The 27,106-nt window shown below is 45.7% G+C and overlaps 1 protein-coding gene across 1 annotated transcript in view; it reads right to left on the bottom strand.

Annotated features, from left to right (window-relative positions):
- The window catches only part of LOC139757894 (uncharacterized), a 114,447-nt gene that overhangs the window by 46,687 nt on the left and 40,654 nt on the right, over positions 1-27,106 (bottom strand). The window contains 5 exon segments of the mRNA XM_071678822.1: positions 19,251-19,525; positions 20,027-20,089; positions 21,455-21,703; positions 23,311-23,430; positions 25,983-26,193. Coding sequence (XP_071534923.1) covers positions 19,251-19,525; positions 20,027-20,089; positions 21,455-21,703; positions 23,311-23,430; positions 25,983-26,193 — 918 coding nt within the window.

The following is a 27,106-nucleotide window of genomic DNA, read 5'->3' as shown; positions in this document are numbered from 1 at the left end:
AAAATAATCACAGAAAATATCTTATAAAACTTAACTATGCCGCATGATACCCAATAAATATGACCCAAATAATCATAAACTCTTCTAAATAAATGATTAATTGCTTATTCACGGGCCTCGGTGTCCTAGAATATATATTTCAAGCTTCGTCTCTTCGATGTATATCAACTGACTTATATTTCTCTCTTGTGTCTCCCCTGATGATGTGACTATTACACGAAAGTGCACTTGGGAACTTATCGTGTTTCACTTTCCCCGTGGACTCATAGGAATATCTTGATCACGCGCAAAATTGTGATCCTTTCCCATATATATATATATATATATATATATATATATATATATATATATATATATATATATATATATATATATATATATATGAGGTTCGAATTCATCATGAAAAATAGTTCTTATCCTGAGGTTTCCAAGAAAATACATTGCCTTTATAAAAATACCAAAAATTGCAAGGAATTTTTCAGCGGAAAGAAATTTTTTTTTTTAAAATTGAAATATGACATACTGAACCACTTCCATACTTGAAATAATCACGTAAGGTATCTCATAACCTTTCCACAAGCCGATGGATACCAAGTAAATATGAAGCGAATAATCAGCAAATGATTAAAAATGTATCACTTATATAAAAACCGTACTCTATGCCCAACATATATTTCAACCTCCGACTTGAATTAAGCGTGAAAAATAGTCCTTAAGTGAGGGTTTTGATAATTTATTAACCTCAAAAATGTACTAAAAAATGCAGGTATTATTTCAGGGAAATTTTTAATGGGATATACTTTTTGTCTTAAAAGTGAAGTATGGCTTCATGAAACTCTTCTATATTTGAAACAATCATATATATATATATATATATATATATATATATATATATATATATGTAAGAAGTTGTTTGAGGACAATGTGTGGTGTGAGGTGGTTTGATCGAGTAAGTAACGTAAGGGTAAGAGAGATGTGTGGAAATAAAAAGAGCGTGGTTGAGAGAGCAGAAGAGGGTGTTTTGAAATGGTTTGGTCACATGGAGAGAATGAGTGAGGAAAGATTGACCAAGAGGATATATGTGTCGGAGGTGGAGGGAACGAGGAGAAGAGGGAGACCAAATTGGAGGTGGAAAGATGGAGTGAAAAAGATTTTGTGTGATCGGGGCCTGAACATGCAGGAGGGTGAAAGGAGGGCAAAGAATAGAGTGAATTGGAGCGATGTGGTATACCGGGGTTGACGTGCTGTCAGTGGATTGAATCAAGGCATGTGTATGGGGGTGGGTTGGGCCATTTCTTTCGTCTGTTTCCTTGCGCTACCTCGCAAACGCGGGAGACAGCGGCAAAAAAAAAAAAAAAAAAAAAAAAAAAAAAAAAAAAAAAAAAATATATATATATATATATATATATATATATATATATATATATATATATATATATATATATATATATATATATATTTCAAAATGTTTCCCTAAGGAGACATACACCCAAGAAATATAAATCGAGAGTGGTAATCAATTAATCATTTACAGACTATAATTTACCCGAACATATATTTCAACCCCAGATTCGAACTCAGTATAAAAAATACCCCTTACACTACAATATTTAAGGAAGCCTATTACCCTCACAAAATTACCAAAAATTGCAGGTAACAAACAGTTCAGGGAAATTTATTTGCCCCAAAACCTTTATGTTTTAAAACTGAAATATGACATGATGGAACGCTGTTATATTTGAAATAATCATAGAAAATATCTCATAATGTTTCCCAAAAGCGAGATATACCCAATAACTCCGGATTGACAAAAATCACAGAATCTTCTTAAAAAGTAAAAAAAAAAATATATTCACTTATTTCAAGACCTTAACAGCTGCAACATGTATTTCAATCAGAGATTTCAATTCTGCACAAAAATTAGTTCTTATACTTAGATTTTCAAGACAATCTATTACCTTTACAAAAATGAATTTAATTACAGGTAACAGTTCAGGTAATTTTTAAGCCCAGAAAACTTTTTGTTTCAAATTTGAAATATGATGTCATGAAATCCTTCTCGTTTTGGAATGACCACAGAAAACATCTTAATATGTTTCCCCAGGCCGATAGATACATAAAAAATATGAACCGAATAAAAAAAAATCTTTCAAATAAATAACTATTAATTACTTACTCACAGGTCTTAATTTCACCCAATATATTTTTCAACCCCAGATTCGAATTTATCATGAAAAATAGTCCATATACCACAGTTTTCAAGGAAATCTATTACCCTCACAAAAATACCAAAAATTGCAGGTAACAGTTCAGGGAATTTTTCAGTCCAAAAAAACTTTTTGTTTTATTCTTGAAATCTGACATACTGAAATGCTTCTATATTTGAAATAATCACAGAAAATATCTTATATTATTTCCCCTAACCGACATATACCTAATAAATACGAAATGAAGAATCACAGAATCTTCTAAAGACTATTCAATTAATTACTTATTTACAGGCCTTAACATCCCCAATACACACACATACACACACACACACACACACATAGGAATATATATATATATATATATATATATATATATATATATATATATATATATATATATATATATATATATATATATATATATATTCCTATGAGTCCACGGGAAAAGTGAAACACGAAAAGTTCCCAAGTGCACTTTCGTGTAATAATCACATCATCAGGGGAGACACAAGAGAGAAATATAACAGTCAGTTGATATACATCGAAGAGACGAAGCTAGGACGCCATTTGGTAAACATGTTTACAGAACACTGACCGCCACTCTATGATTCGTCCCAAACGAATAATATCCATACACTGAAAACAGGGAAGAACAGCACGAAAGACAAAAGATTCAACGATCAGAACCTGTCGGTCTATACCGAAGAGAAACCGTCAATAATGTAGGGCAGGGACGCGAAGCAACGATGGCATGAACTACAGACGAATCAAACACTTTGACCACAATATCAACACTGAACATCCCTGGTTCCCTCCAAGCCCTACAGGGGCTCCAGTCATCCATCGATGGACACAATGAACAATGTCTAAGTCTTCTCAGTGGAATCCCATCTCAAAAACTAAAAGATACAACATGATAGATACACATCCCTATTCTGCCTGGGGGGAATGATATAAATAAAGGACCAAAAACACGCTACCATAAAATCCCCCACATGCATGACAAAAATATACACAATACACTTGTACACACTTCAGTCTTCTCTTCCAATTCGAACTATCTCTTCTGTCCCATCTCTTCAGCCTATCCTTTAACCACCCTATATATTAAAGAAATCCTGAGGAATGGGGGAGGTACAGAGAAGCTATCTATATAACTTTAACTTCCTCATGCAAGGACACTTTCTTATGGGGCCTCAATAGGTAGGTGTCTGTACGTATGTTCACACACACACACACACACACACACATATATATATATATATATATATATATATATATATATATATATATATATATATATATATATATATATATATATATATATATATATATATATATTTTTTTTTTTTTTTTTCTTTCTTTCAAACTATTTGCCATTTCCCGCATTAGCGAGGTAGCGTTAAGAACAGAGGACTGGGCCTTGAGGGAATACCCTCACCTGGCCCAATTCTCTGTTCCTTCTTTTGGAAAAAAAAAAAAAAAAAAAAAAAAAAAAAACCGAGAGGGGAGGATTTCCAGCCCCCCGCTCCCTCTCTCTATATATATACATACATATATTTATTTTTCTCTTTCTTTCATACAGTTTCCCGAGTTGGCGAAAAGGCTGAGTTCCCTCATATCTGTTCTTTAGCCGTCATGTGTACTGCACCAGAAACAGCCCCCTATTCACAACCAAGCCCCAAATTCCTTTCCGTGGTTTCCCAGGCTGCTTGACATACCCTGGCTCATTCCACTGACAGCACGTTGAGCCTTGAATACCACATCGCTACAACTCACTCCATCCCATGAACGCCTTTCATCCTCCTGCAGGTTCAGGCCCCGACGACTCAAAATATTTTTGACGCAATCCTTCCATCTCTATTTTGGTTTCTCCCCTCTCCTACCTTGCACGTCTGACATATATATCCTCTTTTGTCAACCATATTTTTCAATGCTCTCAGAACCTTCGCCCCCTTACCCACCCTATGATTCACTTCCATGGTTTCCCTTGCTACCCTGTCCACTCCCAAGCAGCGAAAACATTCCCCTTCTTCAGTATTTTCTTAATATCCTAATAGCCTTGCTTTTGTTCACATTCACTCAAGTTCCTTCTTTCACAAACTCTGCCAAATTCAGACACCAACATTTGCATTTTTTTTTTCAGTCGAAACTGCCACCAGTGCTGTGTCATCACCAAACAACAGCCGACTCACTTCCCAAGCCTCCTCATCCACTGAAACCTGCATACTCGCACTTCTCTCCAAGACTTGTGCACGTACCTCCCTCATCACCACATCCATATATATATATATATATATATATATATATATATATATATATATATATATATATATATATATATATATATTTTTTTTTTTTTTCTTTCAAACTATTCGCCATTTCCCGCATTAGCGAGGTAGCGTTAAGAACAGAGGACTGGGCCTTTGAGGGAATACCCTCACCTGGCCCAATTCTCTGTTCCTTCTTTTGGAAAATTAAAAAAAAAACGAGAGGGGAGGATTTCCAGCCCCCCGCTCCCTCCCCTTTTAGTCGCCTTCTACGACACGCAGGGAATACGTGGGAAGTACTCTTAATCCCCTATCCCCTATATATATATATATATATATATATATATATATATATATATATATATATATATATATATATAATTTTCTTATACTTGATCGCCGTTTCCCGCATCAGCAAGTTGGAGCCAGGAAACAGACGAATAACGATCCATCCACTCATAAACACATACATGTATACATAGACGCCCATACACGTATATATACTTACACATACATATACATATCAACATATACACATATACATACACATGGAATAGGGAGGGGGAGGAACCAAGGAGGTGGTGGAAGGATGAAGTATTCGGATCCTGAACATGTAAGAGGGTGAAGGGGTACAAGGGATAGGGCAAATCAGTAGGATATGGTATACAGGAGGCGAGTGGTCAGTGGACAGAACCAGGGAATATGAAGTAGTCAGGGGAAACCATGGGGTCTGTGGGACATGGTTATGGATAGGGGGGTTCTGGTATCGGTGCATTATACATGGCAGTTAGAGAGCGGATGTGAACGAATGAGACTTGTTTCTTCGTCTGTTCCTCTCGCAATGTAACGAACACGAAACAATGGCGACGTATATATATATAAATATACCTTACCTTACCTTACCTTTTCTGTTCCAGGAGTCCCTTCTATCCGATACGGGACTCCCGCTGCGCTCCGGAAGCCGACCACTTTCACCGGGCGGGAGGAGCACAGGTCATACAGGGTAACAAAGTGTGGGTGTCTCCACAAGGGGAGAATGCAGCACCTCAGCAGTATGTGTTTAGTGTCTTCACTGTGGTGTATGCATGGTGTGTACGACGTGGTCCTGTGATGTGTTGAATCAGTGTCTGTAATGTCATAAGGGATGGATGGTGTGCTGAGCTCTGACGAGAAAGTGTAACTTGCATACGTCTGGAAGGTGAAATTTCAGACGGGTGTTTTATAAGGTGTGGTGTTGAGGTTGGGGAATTCTGAAGTGGAAGGTGTTGCGCGGGACTACGCTGCATCACGTGTTGCGACGGTCGTGTACTTGGGAGGTGGAAGGGATTGTGCTGCACCACATGAGGTTACGACAGTGCATCACAGGTAGCAAGAAATTTAAGAAGCATGCTGTACAATGGTTGAATATACAGCCATAATGTATGGCTAACGGAGTATCACTTCTGTGGTGGACCAGTAATCTACTGGAAATGTTAAGATTTTCAAGACGTGTTAACAGAAATGTCAAATAATGTCACAACGAAAGCCACACGGTGTGTTTGCTTACACACACACACACACAGTCGGTCGAAGTCAAGACATTTTACACAAAAGGATAAGCGGGAGGTAAATCAAGATGCTTAGTTCTAAACAGTATACACAAACCTTTCTGTAGTCTAGAACCCCAGTCGGAGGGACTGTCTGCAGACGACACTATTATCACCTGAGTCTGGTAACAGGGAACATCCTTATGCTACAAGGGTCAGTACACAACACATACATCCCTGAGTGGAAGCTTGTGTAACTTCAAGGTTGATGGCATGCTGGCGGAGGTGTGGTGTCTGTAAGGATGTTGTGGTAGTGTGGGCGTGGGGATGGTACACATGGTGGTAATGGGGGTTCGGTAACGGTATGACTGGACAGGTACTGTGGGCGTGGTGACAGTGTGGGAGCAGGGATATTGTCAATGATATAATCTAACTATGGTACGGTGTGTTGTGGCGGTGTGGGTACAGTGGAAGTGTATGCATGGTCACAGTGTGGGTGCGGTGATAGCATCGGAAGAGTGATTGTGTAGTTATAGTGGTAGTGTGGTCATGGTGACAGAGTTGGCATGTTGGCAGTGTGGATGTGGTGGAAGAGTAGGTATGGTGGCAGTCTGGTTGTGGAGGTAGAGTGGGTAAGGTATCAGAGTGGGTATGGTGGCAGTGTGGGAGTAGTGGTAGTGTATGTATGATGGTAGCGTCTGCATGGTGACAGTGTGGGTGCGATGGCAATGAGGTTATTGTGGTAGTTCTGGCATGGTGGTAGTGTGGGTGTGGTGGTGATCTTGGAATGGTAGCAGTCTGGGTATGGTGGCAGAAGTGGTATGATGGTAGTGTGTGTATAGGGGTAGTGAGGGAGTGGAGATGGTGTTTACACGAAGTTACGGTGGATGCGGTGGCAGTGTGGGCATATTTGCAGTGTAGGTGTGGTGGGAGTGTGGGTATGGTGGCAGTGTGAGTCCAGCGGTAATATGTGGGTACGATGCTGGTGTGTGAGCGGTAGTAATGTGGGTACTGTGGTGGTGTAGAGTGGGGGGGGAGGGGTAGAGAGCGTCAATGTGGTGGTAGTGTGGAGTGAGGGTATGGTGGCAGTGTGGGGGGTGGTGGTTATGGTGGTAGTGTGGAGTTAGGGTGTGATGGCAGTGTGGGAGTGGTGATAAGGTGGTAGTGTGGAGTGCGGGTATGGTGGGAGTGTGGGTTGGAAGTGTCCATATGGTTTGTAGTGTGGTGACGGTGGAAATGTGGAGTTGGTGGCAGTGTAGGTACGGTGGAAGAGTGGGTAATCGTTTTTCTTATAGCGAAGGACATAACACGGGCAGATAACATGCCCCAAGCCAAGGACCACTACGGGTGGAAGAATGAAAAAGTAGAAACTAATCATGACTCCACAGGTGTTTGCAGACCTGGCTCTTCAAGAGGACAGGTTATACGAAGACTAAAGACGGAATAATGAAGAGAATTCTACAACTTAGCTCCTCGAGAGAATAGGGAGGCATCATAACGGGCAATCCTCGAGTGGCCGGTCTCCACATAGAAACTTTGGGAAGCAGCAGCCAAACGCGTGCCATGGGTATAAACCCTGGGGAATGGAGGGACATTTAGACAGTTCACAAAAACAACAACCACGATGAGAGAGAGAGAGAGAGAGAGAGAGAGAGAGAGAGAGAGAGAGAGAGAGAGAGAGAGAGAGAGAGAGAGAGATTGAAGACAGGTGGTGCTAAAGGAGTTTATGAGACGGAAGGCTTTTGATTCCACTCCAGTTAACAGAGAGGTGGCGGTGACCCATATCCCTGATGTGTGAGCAGTATACCAATACTTGGACGAATATCCCCTGGAGTTACGAAACAGCTGCTTACAAGAAAGATAATGACGGCACCATACAACCAACCAACACTCCCAGCTACTGAGAATATGTCTTTTTTCAGGCAGATAATTGCAGTTTCCAAGGCAGACTTGGGGGATATGTTTACACCCAACATGTTTCGTGTTATTACGGGGTTGAAAATAATGATTCTTAGAATTCTGAGGGCTAATGCTTCCCACTTCGAGACGCTGCACAGATCGTAATTGAGAGAGGATGTATGACCAATACGAGAAAGAGAACGAGTATCAGAGGGGAGGAGAGGAGGACAATGAGTTACAGTGGAATCACCAGCAGACGAATGAACAAGGCTAGAAGCAGATGGGAGATCATCTGTTGAGGGAAGGAAGAACGTTAGCGACAGGAAAGGACCCCGAGGAACACCACTATTGGATAGGACAGGAGGGAAGAGTCGCAACATCGACGAGTACTGCAATGGCATTGCAAGAGGAAACTATGCAGCAAAGAAACCAAAGGACGAGTGTTTGGAAAGCAAAGACTTATGCTACAAGTGTTGTGAAGATGTAGAAGGCTACGACAAAAAGTTTCACCAGAATTGCTAAGAGAGGAAGACCCGTGGCACGTCACCTAGGAAAGATCACCAGCAGCCCTGTCAGTGAGAAATCTATAATGTTGATCAAAAAGAAGGGAATGAAATTCTAAAATGTCAAGAGGAAGTGAGAGTTCAGGAGAGTTTCAAAGACTCTGGAAATGATGGAAGAGACAGAAATGAAGATACAGTTGGGTGGGTTAGTTGGATCTACTGTCATTGTGATGGCCTGCACTACGGTGTGCTTCCAAGAGGAAGGAGAAATCCTGGTTTTTAGACTAAGGCGAAAGAGGCGAGCAATTAGTGCTAGCTCAGAGGCATAATCCCTTAGAACTCGAGGATATATGCCATTTAAGCCATACATCTCATCCTTCTGGACCTGTGAAATTACTTAAAAGACCCTGCGCCCGGAGAATATAGGTGATGGCCTAGGTTCAATAAGAGATGGGGGTGGAGGATTTTAGAAGTAGCATCAACCAAACTTGAGTTGGAGGGAAACAAGACACCAAAAATGTTCTACTTAATCAAGTTGGAGAGTTAACGATACACTGCTCAGGTCGGAGAAGAAGAAAGGTTGGATAACAGAGGTTGGAGATGTTTCTGGTTAAGGACCACAAAGAAAAGATTTAATGATGAATGTGACTTTGCGAAGAACACTTTTGCAGTGATGTCGAAGAGAAATGAAGGTGAAGTGGGTTTCAAGGGAAAGAGGAAAAAGTTTCATGGCTCGGTAAGCACCGTCCACGATGCGACAGAGCATCAGAGCAGAAATGATCACATCATGAGTGGGAGGAAAAAAAGATTTGAAAGATGGGTTGCAAGAATCCATCCCAACCAAGATGATCTATCTTCTGCTGGACGTTCAGCACAAGAGCCATCCCATTAAAGAAGCAGTACCCAGCCTAGGAAGAGTCAATACACGGCACAGGGATAATCGCAGAGCTCTCCCAGAATGCCAAAGTTGGCGTTTCGAGGGGAATATAAAGGATGGGTGTGCCCAGTGAGAAGGTAACAGAAATAAGACTGTGGTCAAAAGACCCGAAGACAGCAGAAATGGTGTGTAAATAGTGGGCGGTTTCGGAAGTGAAAAAAAAAGAGAGGTCAAGTGTGATGGAAGAGTCGCTGTGAGGGTCGAGAACTCAGGCAGTGTCAAATCAACTGTTCCAGATCGTTATTGTGGAAAAAGGAATATGGCCTCGGTTCCACCAGGATCATCCCAGTGAGACCCTAAATTGGAATCCCCTGCATGGGTCATCTCAGATGTGAAGATAGCCGAGCTTCGTGGCAAGAATTCAAACAGTCTAAGACTTGTCCATAGTTGGAGGAAATTTGGGAGAATAAAGCAAGGTGAAGGAGGGAAGAAAGATTCTGAGCCATGAGCCATCAAAATTAGGAGACCAAAGATCCGCGAGGCGAACAATATGTGTGTATTTTGCACTTTACGACGAAGGAAGAACTCCATCCTTAGAGCAGAAAAGGTGATGGAGATCATAGTTGATCTGACAGCACAGAGGAACAGCAGCTCTCGACAGCTGGAATTTCAGAGAGAAGAAAAAAGATCGGTGGAGGAGGTTAACAGGTGGTGTTCGGCAGAAGGAAAGGTTAGAATTAAGACTGCGAATGTTGCAGACGTGGACATAAACAAGAGCCAGGGTTAGGAGCTGTAGCTATGGAAGCTGGAGGGACCCCAGTCACATGATGGTAGTCTAGTGGGCCCTTGGGATCCGACCAGCCCTTCTCGACCTGGGGGGCGGCCGCTCCGACTCGGGTACTGGAGAATGAACGGTGTGCTGTGATGACAGAGTGCAAGGTGTGATGACAGAGTGCAAGGTGTGATGACAGAGTGCAAGGTGTGATGACAGAGTGCAAGGTGTGATGATAGAGTGTAAGGTGTGATGACAGAGTGTAAGGTGTGATGACAGAGTGTAAGGTGTGATGACAGAGTGCAAGGTGTGATGACAGAGTGCAAGGTGTGATGATAGAGTGCAAGGTGTGATGACAGAGTGCAAGGTGTGATGATAGAGTGCAAGGTGTGATGACAGAGTGCAAGGTGTGATGATAGAGTGCAAGGTGTGATGATAGAGTGCAAGGTGTGATGATAGAGTGCAAGGTGTGATGATAGAGTGCAAGGTGTGATGACAGAGTGCAAGGTGTGATGACAGAGTGCAAGGTGTGATGACAGAGTGCAAGGTGTGATGATAGAGTGCAAGGTGTGATGACAGAGGTTAAGGTGTGATGCCAGAGGTTAAGGTGTAATGACAGAGTTTAAGGTGGATACCAGATTTTAAGAGAGTTGAAGGTAATGACAAAAAGAAAATGATTAGAATATAAAGATACGAGTCATGTGCTGTCAAATGTTGGGAATTGGAAACAGGATGTGTGGGAATTGGGAATGAAAACCAGCAACCTCATGTATGCGACGCGAGAGAGAGAGAGAGAGAGAGAGAGAGAGAGAGAGAGAGAGAGAGAGAGAGATCGGGGTTTCAGAGTGGGCACGTAACAAACGCCGCGGTCCTGGCTGGCTCACTCCGCCGCCACTCAGTAACACATCTCTCTGCTCAGTGTATGCCTGCCACTCACTACCACCATTATAAAATCAGGTGAGTGGCACAGGTGTGATGGTAAATGGTGTGTGTATGTGTGTGTGTGTGTGTGTGTGTGTGTGGCAACAGGACCGGACGTAACGTGGGCACGGTGGTGTGGTCAAGGGACGAACAGCAGTGTAGTCATGGTGGCAGGTCTGACGTAGTGGCTTGTGTCATCACACTATCTTACGGTACAAGGAGGGAGGGAGGGAGGGAGTCTTATGCTCTTGGGCCACCATCTTCTGAGGAATTTTTAACTGGCTAATTTTTCATCATTAACTTAAAAGAATGGATGTAATTAAAGATTCGAAATCGAAAAATCTTGAGCACCTTCTTTACGTGTTCAGGATAATTCTAAGAGGCCATACACTCCCCAACTGCAAGTGTGTGTGTGTGTGTGTGTGTGTGTGTGTGTGTGAATAGTGTTAGTGTGGGCGTGTAGTGGAAGTATATACAAGTGGTGTGGGTAATCTATCTGTGGTAGTGGTGAGTGTGGGCGTGTAAACAACAGGTTAGCCAGTGTGGTGGTTTGAGTGCGTGTGGTTGGTGATGGAGAACATGTGGGGTGTACGTGTGGTGGTGGTGGTGATGACATGAACACAGCAGTGTACTGTATGTGGTGGCAATGTTCCTTTGGTGGAGATAAAGTATGTGATGTTGGAGGCAAGTGGTGGTGGTGAAGTGTGTGTGTGCAGGTGTGGTGTTGCATATGTGGTGGTGGTGAAATTGCTGTGGTGATGTGGATATGTTGGTGATGGGCATGTGGTGATGACGTGCATGTACTAGTGGTGCGCATGTGATGGTCATGTGCATGTGCTGATGGTTTGCATGTGGTGGCGGGGTGTGTATGGTGGTGATGGAGTGCATGTAGTAATGGTGTGCACGTAGTAATGATGGGCAAGTAGTGGTGTTATTCACGTGGTGGTGGTGGGTATGCAGCGGTGGTGCGCACATAGTGGTTGATATGTAGTGGTAGTTTCTGTTGTGGTGGTGTTCATGTGATGGTAATGGTATATGTATACGCATGTAATGGTGATGGGCATGTAGTGGTGGTGTACAAGTACTGGTGATGGAAATGTAGTGATGGTGTACATGTAGTGGGGATGGGCATGCCGTGGTGGTCAGTATTTCGTGGTGAATGGCATTTCGTGGTGGCGTTGTACACGTGATGGTTGTGCGCATGTGGTGGTTGGTATGTAGTGGTAGTTTCTGTGGTAGTAGTATGCATGCGATGGTAATGGTGCGTATATGGCGTTGATGTGCATGTGGTGGAGTTGTGGATGCAGTGGTGGTGAGCATGTACAGTTGGTAGACATGTAGTGGTATGCATGTGGTTGTGGTATGTGTGCACTGGTGGCGTGCATGTGGTGCTTGTGTATGCAGTGGTGATGCGCATATGATGGAGGGGGATTGTTTGTAGTGATGTGTTTGGAATGGTGGTGTGCATGTGGTAATGATGCCCATGTGGTGGAGATGGTATGTAATTACCTATCTGTACTGTATGGGGAAGGTTCTATACACGTGGGGCCCCATGAATGTGGTGGTGGTGCTATGACTGTAGTGTTGGTGATGTGAACGTGGTGGTGGTGATGTCAATGTGGTGGTGGTGGTGATGTGCATATGATGATAGTGATGATGGCATGTGATGGCTGATTAGTATGAGGCGATGGTGTTTTGTATGTGGTGGTGAATGTGTGCATGTGTTGGTGGTGATGTGTATGTGGTTGATAACTGTGGTGGTTGTATGTGGAAGTGGTGTATGTGCAGTGGTGATGTGCATGTGACGGGTGCGTTTGCAGCAGTGGCTAGAACGGTGGTGATGTCCATGTGGTGTTGGTGGTGGTGATGATATGTGGTAGAGGGAGGTGGTAGGTGGCAGTGGTATGATGATATGCTGGTAATTGCGATGGTGGCATTTTGTGATGGTGGTGGTGGTGATGGTATGTGGTGGTGATGATGATATGTATTGGTGGTGATGGTATGTGCTAGGGTGGTGGGTGGTACGTGGCAGTAGTAATGGTGATATGTGGTAGTTGTGGTAATGGTAGTTGCGATGGCGATGGTATGTTGTGATGGTGGTGCTGATGGTATGTGATGGTAATGCTGATGGTATGCGGTGGTGGGGATGATGATATGTGGTGGTGGTGGCAGTAGTGATGGTGATGATATGCAAGTGGTGGTAGTGTACTTGTAGTGGTGATGTGCATGTAAGGGGTGTGTCTGTAAACATGGGTGTGGTGGTGATGGTGGTTGCGGTGTATACGTGATGGTGATATCCGTGTAGTGGTGACGTGAATGCGGTGGAGGTGTTTGTCATCGTGTCTGAAGCTGTGGTCAGGTTCATGTGGTGGTGATGTGGATGATATGTGGTGGTGGTGATGGTATGTCTTGGTGACGGTGTGCATGCGGTAGTGGCAATGTGCATGTGGCGTGGTGGTGTGCATGTGGTGGTGGAAATGTGCATGTGGTGGTGGTGATGGTGCATTTGTAGTGGTGGTCGTATATGTGATGGTGGGGATGATGTGCTTGTGGCGCTAGTGGTGGGTTTGTTGTTCATGTGATTGTGGTGTGTTTGTAATGACGGAGTGGTTGTGGTGGTGGGGTATGTGGAGTGGTGGCGCGCATGTAGTGATATGCATGAAGTGGTGTATTTGTATGATTGCAGATACTTGTAGAGCTGGTGCGCATGTGGTGGTGGTGTGCATGTGGTGGTGGAGGCATGGTGGTGTTGGAGTTGTGCATGTGGGGGTAGTGGCAGTGGTGGTTGTGCATGTGGGTGCAGTGGCGGTTAATGGCGTAGTGTGCATGTGGTAGTAGTGACGGTAGTTGGTATGTGGTGGTGGTGATGCGCATGTGGTGGTGGTAGTGGTGGTGGTGTGCATGTGGTGGTGGCAGTGGTTGTAGTGCTCATGTGTTAGCGGTGATGTGCATGTGGTAGTGTGCATGTGGCGGTGGTGGTGTGCATGTGGAGGTGGTGGTAGTAGGTGGGTGGTGGTGTTGGTAGCGATGATAGTGGTGGTGGTGGTGTGCATGTGGAGGTGGTGGTAGTAGGTGGGTGGTGGTGTTGGTAGCGATGATAGTGGTGGTGGTGGTGGTGGTGGTGTGCATTTGGCGGTAGAGGTGTGGTAGTGGTGGTGGTGGTGTGCATTTGGTGGTAGCGGTGTGGTAGCGGTGGTGGTGGCGGACCTATGAAGGCCGTGCGTGATGTGAACGTGATGGAAGTGGTGGTGTGTTACGTGAGTGTGCAGTGCGCGTGTGGTGGTGGTAGTGTACATGCTGGGGTGATGTGCAGTGTGGTATGTATGTGCTGTCGTAGTATGGGCTTGGTGGTGGTGGTGTGGTCAGGCTGGTGTGGGCTCGGTGTGGTAGTGCGTGTGATGGTGTGGGCTTGGCGGTGTTGTGAATGTGATGGTGTGAGCTTGGCAGTACTGTGGGTGCAGCAGTGTTGTGACTGTAGTGGCGTGCTCTTTAGCGTTGTGAGTGTGGTAGTGTGGGCTTGGCAGGGTGGTGCTGTGGGCTTTTTAATGTTGTGAGTTTAGCGATGTAGGTTTGACAGATGAGTGTGGTGGTGTGGACCTGGAAATGTTGTGAGTGATGCAGTGTGGGCTTGGCAGTGTTGTGAGTGATACGGTGTGGGCTTGGCAGTGTTGTGAGTGATGCGGTGTGGGCTTGGCAGTGTTGTGAGTGATGCGGTGTGGGCTTGGCAGTGTTGTGAGTGATGCGGTGTGGGCTTGGCAGTGTTGTGAGCGATGCGTGTGGCTTGGCAGTGTTGTGAGTGATGCGGTGTGGACTTGGCAGTGTTGTGAGCGATGTGGTGTGGGCTTGGCAGTGTTGTGAGTGATGCGGTGTGGGCTTGGCAGTGTTGTGAGTGATGCGGTGTGGGCTTGGCAGTGTTGTGAGTGATGCGGTGTGCGCTTGGCAGTGTTGTGAGTGATGCGGTGTGGGCTTGGCAGTGTTGTGAGTGATGTGGTGTGAGCTTGGCAGTGTTGTGAGTGATGCGGTGTGGACTTGGCAGTGTTGTGAGTGATGCGGTGTGGGCTTGGCAGTGTTGTGAGTGATGCGGTGTGCGCTTGGCAGTGTTGTGAGTGATGCGGTGTGGGCTTGGCAGTGTTGTGAGTAATGCGGTGTGAGCTTGGCAGTGTTGTGAGTGATGCGGTGTGGACTTGGCAGTGTTGTGAGTGATGCGGTATGAGCTTGGCAGTGTTGTGAGTGATGTGGTGTGCGCTTGTCAGTGTTGAATGAGGTGGTATTGGCTTGAATGCTTTGCGAGTGTTGTGGTGTGTGTGTGTGTGTGTGTGTGTGTGTGTGTGTGTGTGTGTGTGCGTGCGTGCGTGCGTGCGTGCGTGCGTGCGTGCGTGCGTGCGTGTGTGTGTGTGTGTGTGTGTGTGTGTGTGTGTGTGTGTTTGGCAGTGCTGAGAGTGTGGTGGTGTGGGCCTGACAGTGTTGCGAGTGTGGCAGTGTAAGCTTTACGGTGTTCTGAATGAGATGTTATGGGTTTAATAGCGTTAGGAGTTAGGTAGAGGGTGATGTGAGTGTGGTGATGTGGGTTTGGAAGCGCTGTGACTGCGGTGGTTCTGGCTTGGTTGTGATGTGAATGTGGTGGTGTTGGCTTCACAGTCTTGCTCCTGTGGTCGTATGGGATTGACAGAGTGGTGAATGTGGGGTGATGGTTTGGCAGTTTTGTGAGTGAGGTGGTGTGGGTTTGATAGTATTGTTAGTGTGGTGGTGTGGGCTTGGCAGTGTTATGTGTGTGGTGGTATGGGCTTGGACGTGTTCCGAGTGTGCTGGTGTGGGTTTTGGTAGTGTTGTGAGCGTGGTGTTGTAAACTCTGTAGTTTCATGAGTGTGGTGGTGTGATCTTGGCAGCGTTGTGAATGTGGTGCTGTAGGCTTGGAAGTATTGTGAGTGTGGCGGTGATGGCTTGAAAGTGGAGTGAGTGTAGGGGTGTGGATTAGGCAGAATTGTGATTTATTGGTGTAGACTTAGCAGTGTAATGAGTGTGGTGATGTGGGCCTAGCAGGGTTGTGAGCGTGGTGGTGGTGTGGGTATGGCAGTGTCATGAGTGTGGTGGTGTGGGAGTGTTGAGGGATTGGCAGTATTGTGGTGGCAGTATTGTGGCGGGGGCTTGGTAGCGTTCGTTATGAATGTGGTGGTGTGGGTGATAGTATCTTGAATGTGATGGTGTGGGTCTGGCAGCATCGGGGGAGGGGGGGGGGGGGGCAGTGTTTACACTGTGGTGTCGTGGGCATGATAGTGTTGTGGGTATGGTGGTGTGGGCTTGGAAATGTTATAAGTGAGATGATGTGAGCTTGGCAGTGTTGTGAGTATGGTGGTGTGGGGTTGGTAGTGTTGTGAGTATGGTGGTGTGGGGTAGTCAGTGTTGTGAGTATGTTATTGTGAGGTTGGCACTGTTGTGAATATGGTGGTATGAGGTTGGCGGTGTTGTGAGTATGGTGGTGTGAGGTTGGCAGTGTTGTGAATATGGTGGTGTGGGGTTGGCAGTGTTTTGAGTATGGTGGTGTGGGGTTGGCAGCGTTGTGAGTATAGTGGTGTGGACTTAGCAGTGTTGTGAGTATGGTGGTGTGGACTTAGCAGTGTTGTGAGTATGGTGATGTGGGCTTGGCAGGTTGTGAGTATGGCGGTGTGAGCTTGGCAGTGTTGTGAGTATGGTGATGTGGGACAAGCAATGCTGTAAGAATGGTGGTGTGGGCTTGGCAGTGTTGTGAGTATGGTAATGTGGACTTGGCAGTATTGTGAGTATAGTAGTGTGGGCTTGGCAGTGTGGACTTGGCAGTATTGTGAGTATGGTGGTGTGGACTTAGCAGTGTTGCGAGTATGGTGATGTGGGACAAGCAATGCTGTAAGAATGGTGGTGTGGGCTTGGCAGTGTTGTGAGTATGGTAATGTGGACTTGGCAGTATTGTGAGTATAGTAGTGTGGGCTTGGCAGTGTGGACTTGGCAGTATTGTGAGTATGGTGGTGTGGACTTAGCAGTGTTGCGAGTATGGTGATGTGGGACAAGCAATGCTGTAAGAATGGTGGTGTGGGCTTGGCAGTGTTGTGAGTATGGTGGTGTGGACTTGGCAGTGTTGTGAGTATGGTGGTGTGGACTTGGCAGTGTTGTGAGTATGGTGGTGTGGACTTAGCAGTGTTGTGAGTATGGTGATGTGGGACAAGCAATGCTGTAAGAATGGTGGTGTGGGCTTGGCAGTGTTGTGAGTATGGTGGTGTGGACTTGGCAGTGTTGTGAGTATGGTGATGTGGGACAAGCAATGCTGTAAGAATGGTGGTGTGGGCTTGGCAGTGTTGTGAGTATGGTGGTGTGGGCTTGGCAGTGTCGTGAGTTTGGTAGTTTGGGGATGGGTGTTGTTAGTGTGGTGTTGTGCGCTTCGCTGTGTTGTGAGTGTGGTGGTGTGGGCTTGACAGTGTTGTTAGTGTGATGATGCGGCTTAGCAGTGTTAGCTTGCCAGTGTTGTGATATAGAGGGCCTGGTAGCGTTGTGAATGTGGTGGTATGGGCTTGGCAGTGCTTTGACTGTGGTGATGTGGGCTTGTCAATGTTGTTAGTGTTGTGGTGTGGGTTCGACAGTGTTGTGAGCGTGCTGGTGTAGCTTTAGCAGAGTTGTGAGTAAGGGCTTGGCAGCGTTGTGAGGGTGGTGGTGTGGGCTTGATAGTGTTGTGAGTGTGACTGTATGTTTGGTAGTGTTGTGTGTAGTGATGTGGGCCTGAGAGTGTTGTGAGTGTGGTAGTGTGGTTTCGGAAGTGTTGGAAGTGTGGTGGTGTGGGTTTGGCGATGTTCAGTGTAGTAGTGTGGGCTTGGTAGTGTTGTGAGTGAAGTGGTGTAGCTTTGCCTGTGTTGTGAGTGTTGTAATATGAGTCGGAAAATGTTGAATTCTGGTGGTGTAGCCTTGGAAGTGTTGTAGGTGTGGTCGTGTGGGCTTGAGTGTTGTTAGTGTGAAGGTGTGGGCTTGTGAGTGTTATCGATGGTGTTGTTAGTGTAGTGGTATGGATTTGGCAGTATTGTAAGTGTGGCGGAGTTGGCTTAGCAGTGTTGCAAGTGTGGTAATACTTTGTGTACGAATGTATTGGTTTGCCAGTGTTGTGAGTGTGGTAATGTTTTGAGTATGGTCGTGTGGGCTTGACAGCGATGTGGACTGATAACCGTAACGTAAGGCAGTAAAGAGGTAGGAGAGGTGAAGTAGTAAAGAGGCAGCAGAGGTGAGATAGGAAAGAGGCAGCAGAGATGAGGTAATAAAGAGGCAGCAGAGGTGAGGTAGTGAAGAGGCAGCAGAGGTGAAGTAGTAAAGAGTCAGCAGAGGTGAGGTAGTGAAGAGGCAGCAGAGGTGCAGTAGTAAAGAGGCAGCAGAGGTGAGATAGGAAAGAAGCAGCAGAGGTGAGGTAGTAAAAAGACAGCAGAGGTGAGGTAGTAAAGAGGCAGCAGAGGTGAGGTAGTAAAAAGACAGCAGAGGTGAGGTAGTAAAGAGGCAGCAGAGGTGAGGTGGTAAAAAGACAGCAGAGGTGAGGTAGTAAAGAGGCAGCAGAGGTGAGGTAGTAAAAAGACAGCAGAGGTGAGGTAGTAAAGAGGCAGCAGAGGTGAGGTGGTAAAGAGGCAGGAGAGGTGTGGTAGTAAAGCATATTGTTGTCAGACAGTGTTTGTGCAAGGTGTGAGGGCGACATACTGCTGGTGCAAGCATGACCCTGGTGGAGGTATCACCTGGTGTGGTGTACAGTTGGCATACAAGGCTACAGTGGTATGGTGATGGTGTTAGCGTGAGCATGGAACAGGCATAATAATGGTGTAGAGTAAGGTCGTAGTTTACTATGATGCTGTGTTGTAGTGGAATGAGTGTGTGTGTGTGTGTGTGTGTGTGTGTGTGTGTGTGTGTGTGTGTGTGTGTGTGTGTGTGTGTGTGTGTGTGTGTGTGTTGTATGGTGCTGTAGCAGATATGGCGATGGTTTAGTCATGGTTCTAGTGTAACACGTTGGGTGATATAGGGATGGTGAAGGAGAGGGGGGGGGGGTACTGACAGTGATGGTTGAGACATGGTACTGAGGTGGGGGATGGAGACTCCTGATTGTGGTGTTGGTGTGAGCATGATGGAGGTGTGGGCACAGGGAGGAGGGTCAGTGGATGGCAGTGGTGTGGATGCGGGTCTACTTGTGGGAAGGGTCCTGGTGTAGGTAGGGTCTGGAGGCGGTAAGCTGGGCGTGGCACCGCAGGAAGTGAGAGGCAAGGCGGCATGCGGGACGCACCTGTCTTGAAGGCCAAGGTAGAGTCCTCCATCCTCAGCTTCTTGGTCGGCGGGGGCTGGAGTGGGTGGAGGAGCGGGCGGGCCAAGAGGGAGTGGGCGGCCGCGGGAGGGCCTGTGGGGCCGCCCGTAGAGTAGGATGCCGCCAGGAGTGGAGGTCGCGGTTCGCCCATGGCAGCTAAACCAGTGGAGACGCCCATGCCCATGCCCAGCCCTGCCCCCCCGCCCCCCTCCAGGGAGCGCATCTTGTTGCGGTTGGCGATGGGACAGCCCGAGGCACTGGGGACACACACCAGGGCAAGTTAGTCTGCCACCTGACCAGCGGCACCCACTACTACACACTCTCAGTATTACCAAAATTTGGCTACTTATTTCTCAGCTTAGCATGCAGTATGTCCGATAAGGGGCACTAGCATGGTACTAGTAAGTGGGATCCAGTGGCTCAACTCCACTTGAGGTCAGATGGAGGCACCACCACTGTCTGGCTCCATGACTACACGCGCCACGATTACTCTACAGTTACTGAACAAGCTCTGGCTTCGCAAGTTAGGCAAGCAGTTTTTTTTTTTTTTTTTTGTTATGGGTGGATGTTACTGCCTCTATTCCTCTTCTCAATTCATGAAGTTTAACTGCCAGTGACACTGACGACGCGTGTGTTGTTGACACGTGCCCGCAAGACTCCCTCCCGGTGACGTTAGGGTCATGTTAGTGGCAGACGAGTGGAAGTGAAGGCCTCAAGTGGTGTTTGGTTCTGGCTCCCATAAGCTCAGGCCTTCTTACCTCCTGTGACTGAGAAACTTGCCCGTGGAGTGCCCCGACCCATCACATCCAGGGACTGGACAGCTAAGGGCAGCACAATGGCGATCAGTGAGGTGAGTGGGGCAAGAGCAGCGCTTCAGGAGGGAGGGTGGGGGTGTCACCCCCCGACACTCTCCCTGGCAGACTGATGGTTAAATGTTTATCTATGGTTTGACAATCTGGCGCAGCACCATTTTGATCTTTTTAATGTTTGACTGAAGAGTAAAGCAAGAACTGAGATCATGTTACTGATTTATGAGAAAACTGGTCTATCCATGGATGACTGGGCTTCAGTTACATTGGGCCTCCCATACACCAACTTTTGAAACACACTGAAGGGCACAAGAAGAACCGCACCAGCAGCTGACGGTGAGGCTTGGACCAGTCGTGCGTGCGGCTCTCACCACTACTGGTAGCTACAGAGTCAAGGTGCTAACACTCTCCACTCTACTACCAACACGCTCTACAGTTACACCTCAAAAGTAACAGTAAGTTTACTGGATTCACGGGACTGTTCATGCAGGCATCTTGTCAGTAGTGAAAGTTCATTTGAAATGAAAAAAAATATAAATAAACAGCAAAGCCCATGCTTCATCTTTGTCTCATGAAGAGTTGCCAGTTGTATGGTCAAGTTTGGATTATGAATGAAGAAAAGTGACTCAGGTATGGATCGAAGTCTAAGAAACTGTAGGGACACAGATCCATCACATAAGAACACCACAAAGACGTGAATCCATACTTGAAGCTTCGTTAAGGACATGGATCCAAGCTTGGAGTAGTACTAAGACATCAGCCCCAAATTTAGATCAGGCCTCTCAACACTGATCCAAGTTAGAAGCACTGTGACAGGGGCCCAAGCTTAGTTCATGGTTTAAACAGTAATCCAAGCTTAGAGCATCACTGTGACAGGGGCCCAAGCTTATCATAATCTTTTTTTTTTTTATATCTTACAACAGAGTAATCCAATCTTAAAGCATCACTGAGACATGGGCTCAAACTTTGACTATTGAGGTTGGAGTGTAACTAGGACGTGGGTTCAAGCTTAAAAAGGCCATTTAAGACGAGCTGGAGACAGGTCATCAAAACAGGAGTGTCAGTAATACATGGGTCCAAGCCACTAGTGTCAGCTGGAGGGAGGTCTCGTCCTCAGAAGGCAACGAACAAAAGCGGGTACATACACAGCAACACACACACAAACTACGAACCAGAATTTGCGATTGTGAAACTTTGGCACTTATGTATCAAACTGCTGTAGCATTACGATGACTAATTACCAGGTGATAAAAGTGAATCCCATGTGTTTAAGAAAGATTACCCGAGTTCCACAATACCATTAAGTTCGTATTGAGTTAACGTTAACAAGGAACATTTTTATAAAGAGGGGGGGAGCTCTCGGGCTGGAGGACTCACCGGAGTGGCTCAGAGTCCTGAGTGTCCTTTGGCTTGTGCTTGGGTTTGTTGGCTCTGGGGCAGCCGGAGAGAGAGCGGTGGGAGGAGTAGTTGCCCGTCACGTGACCCGAGCCGTCGCACCCGGGCGTGGGACACTTCAACTCTTGCGTCTGGTGCTGGATGCTCGAACGATCGGCTCGGGGACACCCGGACAGGCTGGATGGTGGGGCGAGGATAGACTTGGCCAGGTGAAGATTTTTTTGACCAAGACTGTGTGCAATAGGTTACATATGATGGGTGGTTGGGTAGAACACGAGTGGGCTGGTATGACTGCACAGGGATGGTTGAAGCTCAGCAGTTATTGTATGACAGGGTTGCTGACTGATCTCTTTCTCTGTCTCTCTCTGTCTGTCACTAAACTATAAAACTCAAAGAAAGATATCAACTACTAAATATCATTTATCTATGATTCCTAGGATAGATATTTGTCACAGTCCCCAGCCGCCCGTAACATGAAGGCACACCACTCTCTGGTATTTGATTGTCATCCTGAGAAAACCATCCTAGCAGCTAAGGTGCTGCTATACAAGTGAGGATTTTCCATTGTTTTTGACCATTCCTTAAATCGTGTAACAAAATTACACCCAGAGATTCTACCCTCACACCCACATATGCTCCCAGCAAAGTTCTAAACGAAAATTCAAATTCTGACAAAAAACTTTATTCTTTTTTTTTTTTGTTGTTTTTGCTTCTCATGATGGTTTAGATCCATAGCTTAAATAGGAGGTGTCCTAGAGTGATTGGCTAGTTGCTGAAGACAAGGTCAACTTCCCGATGTTGTTTCTCTATCAATGAACTTACACAGTATGCATCATCAATAAAAAAAGGACCTGGGGGGTGTCATACACAGGCAACACTGTAAAATGAGGTCCACAGAAAGTGTAGAACAGAGATACAGTCTGTGCTGCTCACTCGCCCCTTCCCATCATCACACACACGTTAGCCCAATACCAGTGACACAGTCTGAACGATCACCCACATCCAAGACACATCACAGGAAACACATCTCAGGATGAAGGCCAGCGATGTGTCTACCAGCTGGCAATACTGTTACGTCTGATAATCATTTTCGCCACTATTTCGTTTTCATTTCTTGAAGAAATTTCTTATCCCTGAACTCACACACACACACACATACACACACACACACATCTGGCTTAAGATGGGGTGTGTGTGTTTGTATATACATTGGAAGAACGTCACGGTGCAAAAACAAGGTTAGAAGTCGGGGCAATCTCTCCTCTTAACACAAGAGCAGTAATCATACACACAAACAAATGCACGCACGTACGGGACTGTATATCCAGACACGCACAAACGGACGTACAAATTACTCTCTCTCCATGTCTACGTTTGTAAACAACAACTCTTGCCATACATACGTATATATACAATCTCGTATCTGAATCTAAACAAAGAATTCTCCTCTTCGTTATCTACCACGGACTACGACAGGGCTGTTCCCGTCGACATTCAGATACTTTCCTCGCAATACTAAAAAAAAAAAAATGTCACACTCTAAGTCCTTGTTAAGCCCGAGCTGAACCCTAAACTCCTGCCTTACTATACCCCTCCACTGGCTCGAGGAACGGCACTGCTACGAGAACTTCAACACACACACTCGATCATCGATGACGGGCTTGGAGCAAGAAGCCAAAGCCAGACTGTATCTCCTACACTTTCATTTCCCCTAGTCACATGGATAAGAACATTACAGTTAATCTAGGAGCTACAGAGTTGAGGCCACGCCCAGGCACACCTCCTAGGATCCAGCAGAGGAGCGTGTGTGCCTTCACGTTGCGGGGTGGGTCACTCACCTGCGGTGGGTGGCGTAGTTGCCCGTCACGTGACCCATGCCGTCGCAGCCGGGCGTCGGGCACTGGATGAGCTCCTTGCCGTCACGTCGACTCCCGCTGGCACGGGTGTAGGGGCGCACGCTGTTGCTGGGAAAGATGCCAACCTCATCACCATCACTATGATAGAAGAACCGTTCGTGCGTAAGTTGTATACAGAAGGGGACTGAAATGCATCGAGGACAAAAATGACGTAGAGTCTCTACACTACTGGGGATAAACACTACAGTAAGCTGCCAGGCTCGACGGTGCTGGAGGAACCAGGCGATCGAAAAGCTGCGAGAGCAACACGACACAAGTTACTAACCAACACATGACGCACTTCCTCGCTCGGTCTTCTGACAATCATTCCAACTGTTCCTACCTTTACTCTACTCATTCTTTTCTGCATTACATACTGCTTTTGTGATTTTAAGAGAGTAAAGAAATACCTGAGCTATCTGTGTCCATTGCATGACAGGTCATTGCATGGTGATTCCTCAAACTGTGTGTGTGTGTGTGTGTGTGTGTCAGTGTGAATATCACCTAAAGCCTCACCTAGTAAATGTTTGTGTTGTTCAAGCGGAGCGACACATCCCTTAACATGAGTGATGCAGAGCATGACCCTCCTGCAGGAGTGTATGCAGGGAGGGGACATGACACGGGTGCTTGTCTACTGTACACTGGTCAGTGTTGTTATCGCTACGTTCATCATGAAGTATGTGATACTTGCCTCCACCATCCTCAAAGATGCAACTCCATTCATCATGGTAGCTAACATTCTCACATGTGAACACGAATGTCTTAAGTGGGTGACAATAACCACCTCCTTGTTGGATGCCCATCACAGTCACTCCCATCAACCAGTTTACAAAATGCTGCCATTACTCGTGAAGTGTGTTACGTGACAAGAAAGTAATTAGGTACTGTCGCTCTCTTAACAGATTCAAACAGTAAATGTTGGGCCAGATCCTAAACTTATTACATGTCCATCTCATACTCAGTTGCCACCCATTACTGGACACGCCGAAAACATCATACGCTACAAACAAGACAACATAAAACTGTACTAAGACGGTCAACAAGTCTAAATTCATGTGATATATCACGTTATGGGAGCATCACGTCAGCGCTGTGCTAAACGAAAAGGAACAACTTGCACCCTGCTGTGGTACATGGTCGGCCCTTAGGTGAGATGGCCTGGCGTTTCTGCTCATCCCAAATGATCAGGTCAAATGATACCCTATCATAAGCAAGGGCTGCACCGTCACGCATACTAATGCCTCAGGACGAAGCTATGCACTGACTTATGAACATAAACACTACATAAACACTTTGCCATGACACTGATACTACATAGATGCTATCCCATGACACTGCCTTAACACTAACATAAGTAGCCTAACATAAAAGATAAATTTGGCACAACAACTCTATGCTAGGACATCGGCACCGTAAACCCATTACTATGAGGAACTCATTATACAAACCCTACATAACACGTGATAAAACTATGAACATAAATGCTATTCTCTCGAGTAAACTACTAAAAGCATCATCCAACCCCAGCAATAGTGTTCTGTGTTGAGATCTACGAGCAAAAGAGAACTGTAATGATGGCATCACACACGATACAGCAAGGAGACATCTAGCAAGTGACAGGATACGGGGGCATACTACAGAAAATAACAGTTTGAGGGCAGCATATCAGACAATATAAAACAAGAGAGTAATCAGTATAAAAAGGCTGCAACGAAAGCTGAAAGTAAGAGATAGGAACTGATTCCTCTGAACTAGTTTCGCCAACATCCCCTTCAGGAGGAAGGCGTCGTCGACACTAGCGGGGAGAATCAGCTCTTGGTTCTCTCTCCCCAGTTTTCGTTGTCCATTTATCACCATGGACAACACTGTATAAATTCACCTACCGCGTACCTGTCATGAATGTGCATCACACCCACTGATCCTTTAGTGCTGGTTCTGTTTATTTTAAACTGACCTCATTTATAATGAATTTATACGGTGTTGTCCATGGTGATAAATGGACAACAAAAACTGGGAGAGAGAACCAGGAGCCGATTCTCCCCGCTGGTGTCGACGACGCCTTCCTCCTGAAGGGGATGTTGGCGAAACTAGTTCAGAGGAATGAGTTCCTATCTCTTACTTTCAGTTTTCGTTGCAGCCTTTTTATACTGCTTACTGGTTTGTAATGACTTTACTGATGCCCTATTTATGTGGCACTATTCATCCACCAACAGTAACTAACTTTAATACAATACTGTGTAGATAAAATGACCCAAATTGATACGTAAAGAACAAGATGGCAATGAGTGAGACTATAAATATTCCTTCAGCAACAATATACTAAAGCCACAAACCTAGTTGAAGAGTAGCAGACGCTACACATCAGAAAAACCTTATTCATATAACATTAATAAGCATTACTCAAACGAAGTTTTGATAGTAACAGTGCAAAAGAAAAAACTCAGCTCTTTTCCTAGTCAAAAATGATCTGATGTTGAAAAATCCGTTCATTTTCGCCAGGTGAAGAACCTTTCGTGCATAATTAGGAGGTTATAATTTCTATGACGAAGAAAACTCGTTTCTATACAATTCCTGACAAAAAAAAAAAATGATCATCCAGTTCAGGTAGGCATTACCTATCTGGCATGGGCGTGGGCGGGGGTTGTGAGCGCGATGGGGAGAGCTGGTAGGGCGTGGTACAGGCGCTAGTGGTCATGTAGTCACCACCCATCGTGGCGCCGTAGCTGCCGGCGCCCATGTACCCGCCCTGGTAGCCCTGGTAACCCATGTAGCCGGCGTTGTAGGCCGTGGTCACGTCGTAGGCCCGTGTGGTCATGGCGTTGTAGCCTGGTCAGTGCCATCAGGGAGGTTAGTGCAGGCAAGGTCAACTACCAAGGATAATGTTAAGTCTAGTGACCTGCTTTGAGGCTATCCAGATGTTAATATTGTTAACTGACGGGAATGGTTGGTCCATGTTAGTAACGGTTAGATGATAAGCAAGATATTAAGTGAAATGTTAATAGAAATTAGCTAGAAATTCGGCCCAAAATTATTGACATAAGTTACAGGCAACAGGATCGAGTGATGAAAAGTATTATTTAGGATATATCACCAATTAAGTAAAGATTGTCTTAAGGGACTACAGCAGCAGAATACAGTACATATTAGTATAGGCAATGGTTAAACTTGAAGAGTTGCATTTACTACAGTCCTAAGTAATAGATTATTAGAAAAAATAGCTCAAAATTGTTAGTTTGGGTGACATAAGGTCATAAGTCATGACAGAAAACTCCAAAATGAGGCAGTTGCTGTACAAAACCAGAGTTAGGAGGTTGCGAAAGACGAAAAGGGTTTGAAAAGGAAGGGTTTCACAAACGACTAGAAATGAAGAGACGGGGGTTCTCGCAGACAGGGAGGTAGGCAACATACAACTGGTTAAGGAAGAAGGCCGCTACACCTGAACGTGGAGGAAGACCTAGATTTTGAGGAAAGTCTCGTGTCCCTGACCCAAGAATACTTCACACCAAGTCTGATACAGATCAGTTCTGGTTGATGATCAGGGACTGCCATGGGCAACGTGGTTGGCTTGAGAAAGTTACAACACACGACGTTCCAGGTGATTACTAAGAAGAACCCAAGTTGAGGAAGTTGGTCCAGACAACCCAGGTACAGACAACAGGTGTCAACACAGCAAGTACATACAGACCACTAGAGTTAACAGAGCACGTTCATAAAGACAATCACAGTTAATAAGAAAAAG

Source organism: Panulirus ornatus, chromosome 2 (assembly GCF_036320965.1).
Source record: "Panulirus ornatus isolate Po-2019 chromosome 2, ASM3632096v1, whole genome shotgun sequence".
In the NCBI taxonomy this organism is placed as follows: Eukaryota; Metazoa; Arthropoda; class Malacostraca; order Decapoda; family Palinuridae; genus Panulirus; species Panulirus ornatus.
Note: the sequence above shows the minus strand (reverse complement) of the source record. Positions and strands in the feature narration are given on the sequence as shown.